The 9,358-nt window shown below is 38.5% G+C and overlaps 1 protein-coding gene across 1 annotated transcript; it reads right to left on the bottom strand.

Annotated features, from left to right (window-relative positions):
- Positions 1 to 518: 518 nt before the first annotated feature.
- Positions 519 to 9,152, bottom strand: LOC114715364 (AP-4 complex subunit epsilon). The gene is made up of 10 exons (XM_028900199.1): positions 8,123 to 9,152; positions 7,676 to 7,891; positions 7,471 to 7,581; positions 6,533 to 6,730; positions 6,304 to 6,435; positions 6,135 to 6,191; positions 5,941 to 6,057; positions 5,058 to 5,135; positions 4,374 to 4,517; positions 519 to 2,121 (listed from the first exon to the last, which is right to left on the bottom strand). Exons 1-10 carry the CDS (start codon positions 8,873 to 8,875, stop codon positions 1,018 to 1,020), a joined length of 2,910 nt encoding a protein of 969 aa, XP_028756032.1. The 5' UTR covers positions 8,876 to 9,152; the 3' UTR covers positions 519 to 1,017.
- Positions 9,153 to 9,358: the final 206 nt, after the last annotated feature.

Raw genomic sequence — 9,358 nt, 5'->3', positions numbered from 1 at the left:
CAGGCAGAATAATTAAAATTCATTCAAACCAAATGTCCATGCAGCATGAGTTTTTTTACAGGGGCAAATGCCCTGGTTTTCACTTCACTCTCAACCAGAGTATTTAAGGCCTAAAAATAATCTCATACTAGCACTGCCTTGTGATGGCTAGAACCTTTTGAAGCTTTTGCAACAATATTGAAGGCATACGGAAGAATGCAAATGATCTATCAGAAGATGAACCACTGCAAATATACCTGACAAGCATCAGTTTATCAGGATAACAGCCATGCAATACAGCCAATTATGGGCTCAGTGATGCTTTATGAAGGAATGCATTGACACTTCCACATTCGATATAAAGAACGTTAGGTATGAAAAGTTACACCCATACCCTGAGAAAATACCCCCCAAAAAAATTAATACAAAGATGCAATTGTTGTGAAATAATGATAGTAAATTCATACCAGATATACAGAACATCTTGATTTTTATGAGTTGACTGAAAATAGAATCCGTTCCCCTTCGTACCCTTCGTCTATCAAATAAGCCATAAGATTTTCATGAACACAAAAGTCATACATCAAACTCATATTTGCCGCATTGTCAAGTATCTCAATGTTCAAATAAGTAATATATATCAACAAAGCGAAATGCACAAAAATTGGGGGGAAAGATACAGCAGTGGCGTAACAACAAAGATGAAGTGGGCATCTCCTAAGAAACTCAAATGCAATGACCGTGCACAAAAGTAGCATTATAAGTTCAAACTGGACTAGAACCGGGCAGCAAGGAGGAGAATCTCATTTAATTTGATTGCCACAGAAGTTATTCTGCAGTGTGACAGGACTACCTGATCCTGGTATTATTCCTGGACAAGAATCACCCTGTTCTGGGTGCCCGATATTATCCATGCCTGATCGTAATTTACAATGATAGTTGTTGCACCCCAATGGCTTTACGAAACTCAGATGGCTGCACGTCACAAGGCAATCTATCCTCAATCATCACAACATATAATTTGTCTATATAACAAGATTAGCCAAGCAAGTCTTTGAACAGGTTTGGGTTTTGACTTGATGGGTTCACACCCAAATGCCTAACTAGCGCATCTTTCTCCAACGAATCTTTAGGGTTTGGACCCTTCACAGATTGAGATGAAGATGTCACAGTTGTTTCTCCAGCAACACCTTTAGAAGCTGCATTTGACAAGCCAGATAAAAGATTTTCCTCTCCACTCACAGGGATAGAATAGCCACCACTTGCGCTCTGCTCATCAGTGGTTGTCCCTCCGTAAAGCGCCATAATATCAGGAACTTTTGCAGTCGCGCCTTCACTATGATCTACTGTCGAACCAGGGCCTGGGTCAAGAAGTCCTTCCAGCTGCTTGAATGGGTCTACCACAGAAGGAGGAGCAGTTGTAACAGTTGGTTCCCCCAAGTCAAGCAAATCTGGAGGAGGTTTATGATTAGTTTTCTCTCCAGGTGCTTCATTGGATGCAACTGCAACCTTTGATTCCTGAGATCTGTCTGCTGCACTGGCATTTGCCTTTGGAGCCTTATGGCCACCTGATAATTTTCTCTCAGGCTTACTCGAACCACCAAACAATAAACCAGCAAGTCTCTGCTTTTCTGGAGGAATTTCAACTGGTGCCTTCCTTGAATCATAACTATCCCGTACTTTTGAATTTACTGCACTTGCACCATTCACTGGGGTCACCCCATTCACTGGTTTTTGGGAAGATTCTGAAGTATTAGATGCAGTTGGAGATGAATATGTTGCCCTGCCCCACTTCCTTTGAACGCCATCAAGCCGAAGCTTAAGTCCTGATGATCCTGCTTCTGATGCTGATGCTGCTGATGAGATCTGGTGGGACTCCCTAGAGTACAATGCCTCGGGTACTGGAACTAGGTCTGTTGAGGATGCTGTTGAAACTGAAGCAGCTTTCGAGGGTGGTGGAGCCTTTGGAAGTTCATATGCCTCAAATCTCAGTCCATGATGTGAAGGTTCATGCTTATCTTGGCCTCCGAAGTTGCTCATATCACCCATTCCAGCACGCACATCCTCAGGAATGTAAGGCTGAGCACCCCTTTCTATGGACTGTTGGACGTAATCATTGAGGAATGAAAGGTTCTTATCAACCTAAATATAAGAACATTAGTAAAAATGGAATACAGAAACGAAAAAAGAATTTAGACATAATATTATACATTGTTCCAAGGTCCAAAATTCAACTTAATATAAAGAAGATGAACAGCCTTTTGACTGTCATGCAGAGAAAGTCATTCACAAGCAAATGAGGCCAGGATTTTTTTTTTTTTTTTTGGGGAGGAGAAAATAAAATTAATCAAGTGGATAATCAGCAAACTACAAATTTAGAACATGCAGATCTGGCAGAACAGAAGCTGAAATCTTTTCCTTTCTCTTCAGGAAAAAGTAGATACAAGCATGTTTAGATTGGAAAACAGTTGTTTTGGAGAAAAGATTTACTCAAGCTGATATAATATTTGAGCAAGAGTAGGCGACCAGTGACCAAGGCAACTATTATACAATTATTTATCCTTCAAGCATCTTTTAACCTGAAAGTCTGGTTACCAAATCACACAGGCCTAGCAAACCCCCCCTCCCCCCAGCTTTTTTTTTTTTTGTGGGAGTAAGATACTGGCCGAGCATTTTCATACAATCAACCTTTCACTTGCTTGATGCACTTCTGATAGGGATGCCCTGATCGAGAGTAAATAAAACTTTTTGGCCAAGAACTTAATGAACTGAACTCCTATCAAGTAATTCTTTGGTTAAGATTTTGTTGGAGTTGGGCCAGAGCTTACTTAGTACAGCCCAATGTTGAATAAAAGTGCAGATCATGAATGGTGGGTGTTTATGGTATTTCTGAGTCGGCAATTAGAGTATATGTCAGGAGGGTTGGTTGTTGTATACGTAAGAAAAGTCTGAGGAGTGAATTGGGAGAGTACCTGTGCCTCCTGAATGCAAAGTGAGGGATTGTTTTTCTTTGCTTAGGGTACACCTCTATATGACCTACATTCTGTCGAGGAGTATTTTCAGTTGAATAATACATATTTGAGCTTGTATACCCATCAGATTTCAATTAGCGATAGAATTTAGAAGACATCCGAGTTGAACAAATGCCTTCATTTCCCAATCCATATGATGAAAATAATCCTGTTCGGTTGCAGATCTGATGCATTAGAATGCTCTTTGATAAGATAAAGAGGTCTAAGCAATCACTCATGCTTCAAAAGGGCTCAAGATTGCAGACACTAAGGCTTGAATAATTGTGATCACCACAAATTTATGGTGATTATTGAAAAAGAATAAATATCAATAAGTGGATAACCTGACTCCAAAACTGCCAACATCCAACTTTTGATAGTGCAGTAGTCGTGTATTCAGAATCATCTTTACAGATTTTAAGACTGATAGATTAGACTTTAGAAGGGAAAGGGAATAAACAAAAAGTTAAGGGAAATGAGGTAGTTCAAACATTTAAGCCATAAATTAAAATTTTATATTTAGAGATTGTTTGGTTTAACTTTTTCCCACCTCAGTTATAGGTAGTAGTTAGCGTCCATAATTTATTCTCTATTTGATTTTATTGCTATGGTTGGATGGAAAAGACATTTATTTATTGACATGTTCATTTGAGCGGGAAGTTTTGCAAGAAGGGACCAGTAGCCGGAGATTGAGGTCAAGGTTCCATCACCGTAGAAATTTAATTGATTGAAGCCAAAGTAAACTCTAAAAGCACTTAATTATCCTTTGGAAATGAAAGAACTTTAAATATTGTACACGTTTGCTTTAAAAGACTAAAGTGTGAAAGAAATAACAATACTTCAGCAGTTCCAAACTGTATTAATATTGTATTCATGTGACGCCTCTCAAGCACACACTTAGATTACTATATCGCCTAATATTTCAAAGTGTCAAATAACTTGATGCCTCAAAGCTCTGAAGACCCATAGAACTTTGTCTACATAAGTTAGGCTCTGTTGCATTGGCAAAGTTTGACATTATAGGCAAGAATGAAGGAACAAATTCTAGGCACTGGGCAGTTTAAAGCCTAGTTCATTACCTTGCTAAGGTTAAAACTTTTGTTTTGAGATTTGAAAGCTTGTTCTTACGATATTTGAGCCCCTTCTTTTCCAAGTTGTATTAAACAAAACAAGGCAACTAATTCTGGTAGGAAAATTAAAATTGATATTAGGAAAAAAAAAATTGCAGTTAGTGACACCCTGGTAAGATAATTTCCTACTTTTTCTGGATGCATTCACTGGATGCAACAATATGGTTTATTAAGGCTTTCCCCTACCAAAAAGCAGTATTATTATGATTAAACATAGAACTGATATCAGAAGGTTTCGAGAATTAACAATAACCTCAATATCTTCACAACTTGCATCTTGAGGCATTATAGCCTCAACAGCTTGTCTGTCCAACCCAATAAGAGCTTGCAATTCATAGGCTCGCTGCTGCAAATCTGTAGAATGGGATGCTAACATTTCTTCAATCAACGTTTGACACTGAAAGTAAACAAGTAGTTAGTCATATTCAGCATCAATGTTCCATAGAGATAGCATGATTTATATTGTTCCCAACAGCCTAGAATCACGCAAAAGGATTATTTAAACTCAAAAAATTTCTGCTGACACAGGAAATTATTTATAATCAGTGTAAATAGGACGGTCTCTTTGGCAATAATCATTGTAGAATTCATAAACATACATAATTTCAGAAAGAAACTCCCCCAGGAAATTTGTACAACTTTAAGATCTAGTTTTCATTTTTCTCGGTGTTAACACACTGGACGTCTCAATCAAAAGAAGGAAGAAAAATGATACTCCATCTGCGTAGACATGAGATGTGAATAGTTGTCTCAGTAAAAATGGCAATGCCTTGAGACTTGCAATCATTTCTAAAACGAAAATGGTTAAATCTTTTGTGTGATGACAGAGATGGGATAATCAAAGTTTCAAGGATACTCCAACAGTAATTATCCACTTCAATCACAGAAAGCCCGCAAGACAACAAAGCTACATAACCTAAAGTCTTTCAGCATATACCTCAGGTAGCAAATCCACTTTCCTTCCAGCTGCTATTTCAAATGCATAAAGTTTCATCAAGGCTGAAATTGCATATGCCTTCACAAGTAGCAGCGAGTTAGTTCACACATGAAAGATGCCTGGAAACCATTAAATGGACACTACTGCAAGGACCAGTTTATAGATGTCTAAATGGAAAACATCTACCACTAATGCAACACAACCCTTTGCCCTTTTAATACAGAATCAAGCACATAAATATTGAACGACTCTTCTTTTGGCCCTGAATACTGAATCACTGGTTTACTTGCCATCAGACGAACAATAGCACAAACTTGCACAATAGAAGTACTGGATGCGAGTCCACAGAAATATTTATTGCAATAAAGATATGGCACCCTAAACCAACTAGATAAAGCAAAGAAGTGAAAAGCACATGCCCAGTGCTTGTCCCAGAAAACAACAAATGTTCACGTCTCGTTGCCATACACAAGCTATAAATATAGACCATAATGCATAATGTCTGCTAGGAATCAGAAGAATGATATATCCAAGCGGCAAACTAAGGAATTAGAAGAATGATATATCCAATCAGCAAACTAAGTTACTTGACTCTTGAAAATTATAATTAGTTGGACTAGGGAGATAAAGAAAGAGAATAATAAAAAAAAAAAACATAGAGTAGAGAAAGGAGATAAGACAATCTCATCCTGAAGTGATTCTTCAATGGAACTGGAATGCAGTTAAATTATGCTCTAAGCTCACACATCAATAGCCTTTATTTTGTAAAGATAGCATGTTCAAATGACAAGCAAAGTTTACATAAATAAGATTTTTTTTTTTCCTTTTTGAGGGAGCAAGTCCCTTTTTCTTTACTAGTAAATATTTAACTTTCAGTTGATACCTTGACAGTTACGTCATCAGAATATGCCTCTGCCACATCACATAACTTTCCAGTGATATAGGACGCGCCATGCTTTCCATCAGCTGTGCCGTATTCCCCAAGAACCCAACAAATGACCTGTAATCAGTATTTAACATTATGCTAGCAACAGATTAAAGTTCTTGGCAAAGTACAATGACTGGGGTAGAACGTACTTGAAGAAACACAGATGGCAGCTTTGGCTCTCCGATAATACGCAAATATGACTCCACCTGCATCTCAGTAAACATGTTCAGTTTAATAATATGCACATGCACCTCCAATGCTCATGCATGTTTTACAAGAGACGTATACTGTAAACGTTGAAATTATCAAAATACATACCGCAGATGATCTCAACTGACTATCTGCAGCATCATCATCCTCTCCAAATCCTTCTGCAATCAACCGCATCAAATTATGTGCTACCTTGACATTCACAAGATCTCCAGCATGCTCAAAAACTTTATTCATAGTCTGTGCAATCAGTGCACCAGGCATTATTAGTTATAAAAGAAGGCAAGGGCAAAATATAAAGCAAAGTAAAGAATATAAAGTGAGAAATCATAATCACCTGTATAAACCAATGATTGCTGGGTGCAAATTGCTCAGCAAGTTCCACACACCGAGATGCTATGTAGGTTTTATAATGATCATCACTAATACTAATCATGTATTCAATCATACGGTCAACAATCACTTCCACATTAGAGGACTTGGTCATCTTGTATAGCAATTTGAATGTTTTCCGTTTCAAAGTATCATCAGGGTCCTGCATCAAACATCAGAATTAAACAAGAATTGCAAAGGAGCATAGTTATATATACAGATGTAACTAGCCAATTAACTGAAAACTGTAATGTTAAGGGATATAAACAATAAAGGTTGCTGGTGCACATACAAAAAGCACAAGTACCTGAGCTTATGACAACAAAATAAAGTCTAATTTATTTTGAGAATATTCTTTCAAAATGTTTAGTAGTGTCATTTTCAACAGCTAGGGCTAGGGAATTTAATTACAGGGGTGATTACTAGAGGATTCATGGCAAACATTTTTTTAACAAGACCAAGCAAACATATTTTGAATTTACTAACATTAAATCGAAAGAATGGTTGACAATTTATAAACACATTGACCAGTTATTGACTTGATTAACCGCTTTTTATTTGTTAATGCATACATTGGATAGGAATTCCCAAATTTGTAAATCTACCATAACAATTCGTCCTCAAGTCAATAGACCCGAGAAAACAAGATCTGGTTTTTTCTATATCTAGATAAATCAGCAATTATTTCTAACCCCCAAATGCCAGTTTTAATCACGTAAAGACCATGTCTCCATGATTATAGACATCAAATCTCAAAAATCACAAGATTTCACAGAATATTGTTTCTACAATGAGTTTCGCTAAAAATATATGTTTGACATATTCATCATCCTCTAGATAGTCCAACATCCAGAAGACTTTGGCTTTCTTTCCCACCCCCTTTTCAAATAAAAACACGCTTACCTCTAAGCAGTCAATCACGGCCAGTTGGTGTTGTTCTGCAATTTGCGGGCTTAACTTTATTAGCCGACCAAGGGCATCAATGCCCATGTACTTGAGATTATGAGTGTCACTCTGGTCACATTATAATAACATATGTAACGCCTGGCATTCCCATGCGACATATTATAAAGTATAAACTTGAAATAAAATTGAATTGGGGTAGGACCTTTAAAAATTTGGCAACCACATCTGCAGCAGCTTCTATTAGCTTAGGATTGGGATATATAGAAGCGGCACAGCATATGCACTCATATAGAATGGCGTTCCCTATATTACTTGATGAATCGCCCTTCCTGATTATATCACTAATAACAGTATACATGTTTTCACTTGCTTGCTTGTCACCGCTCCCTAACAATGCCAAGATTTTCAGCAATTTAATCTGCATATTCAAAAAAAAAAAAAATGCATGCTAAAAAATCTTAGATTGCATCCCTGCTAAAAATGGCAGAAAATGATATGCATAGCAAGAAAAGTTGAACAAAACAAGCTCACTAAGGGTGGTTTTGGTAAACCCCGAGAAGTAAGTATCCACATTTTAACTTAAATAAACGGACTTGGCATCAGAGAAGAACCAACTATGAATCAGAGACGAACTTAGACAATGATGAACCTGAATGAATGGAGCGGGCATCTGATGATAGTCATAGCTCTTTGGCAATCTGCGTTCTGCTACCTGTTTGAGAATGCTCACAAAGCTGATGACGAGATCTTTGTAAGAATTGACATCATTCGTGATGAGGTCAAATAGAGGGCATAACGTGGCACCCATTACACCAGGATCATTATCACACAATCTCTTGCGGAAATTGGAGGCCAAGTGAGACACCGAAGAAGCTGACTTCTGATAGAAGCGATGAAGAGCCATGATAGCCTTCTTCCGAACGGCCTCCTTGGAATGACCCAAAAGCTCAATCACCTGAGGCAGTACGGCCGGAATCGTCTCTTCATTAATCAGCTTACAGACGGCATTAAGGGCAGCGCAGACAACTAAATAATTGTCTGACTTGAGGTCCTTCTGAATGGTATTGACAATGAGGATGATTAAATCGTGATCTTCATTCAGAAAAAGGGTCACAGCTAAATACCCAGTTCGTTTAAGGAGGATACTGTCGTCGTGAGTCATCTTAACGGCGTGGATGTAACCAAAAGAGGCATCGTGGCCCAACATCTCCACATAAACAAGGCGAATGATGTATTCCTTCATCTTGCGCTTGGGAATGTCAGGTTCAATTATACGACGCTTGAGGGTTTCGATCTCATTGAGGACGATTCGATCTTCCTCAGCCTTGGATCGAGCTTCACCAATGGACTTGACCAGATCAAGGAACTCCTTGGATTGCCCGAACCCGCCCTGGGAGCCCATGGCGAGCTCCCTACCGATTGTCTTCAATTGCTCCAGCTTTGCTTCTTTTCTAGTCGATAATCAGGGATCAATTCAAATCAAAAGGCTAAAGCATTAAAATCCGTCGGTCTCTGAGAGAGACCAAAACTCCAGCTTAACACTGTGTGCAAGTGAATTCAGAGAAGATACCCAGATCCGATATAATTCTAAGGCTTGATGCGACAGAGATAGAGGGAGAGGGAGAGAGAAAATGAAGGGTGGGGTACAAAAACGACAAGTATAGAGGAAAAGAAAGGGTTTTGGTGGCCTTGTCCTTGTGGGAGGGCAGACGAGGGCAGCGACGTCGTATAGCCTCAATCGGGAGTCACAGTCTGGAAGAAGCAGCAGAAGAAGAAACGAGAAAGAAACCGAACAGTGAAACTGGAGGTTAAAAGGGTGAAACTTCAAGGGCCCAATCAAGCTCATGACCGATGCCATTCACAAGTGATGGTGAAGAAAAGCAAG

The sequence above is a fragment of the Neltuma alba genome, unplaced genomic scaffold (assembly GCF_004799145.2).
Source record: "Neltuma alba isolate B1F8T4 unplaced genomic scaffold, ASM479914v2 tig00011587_pilon, whole genome shotgun sequence".
NCBI lineage: Eukaryota > Viridiplantae > Streptophyta > Magnoliopsida > Fabales > Fabaceae > Neltuma > Neltuma alba.
Note: the sequence above shows the minus strand (reverse complement) of the source record. Positions and strands in the feature narration are given on the sequence as shown.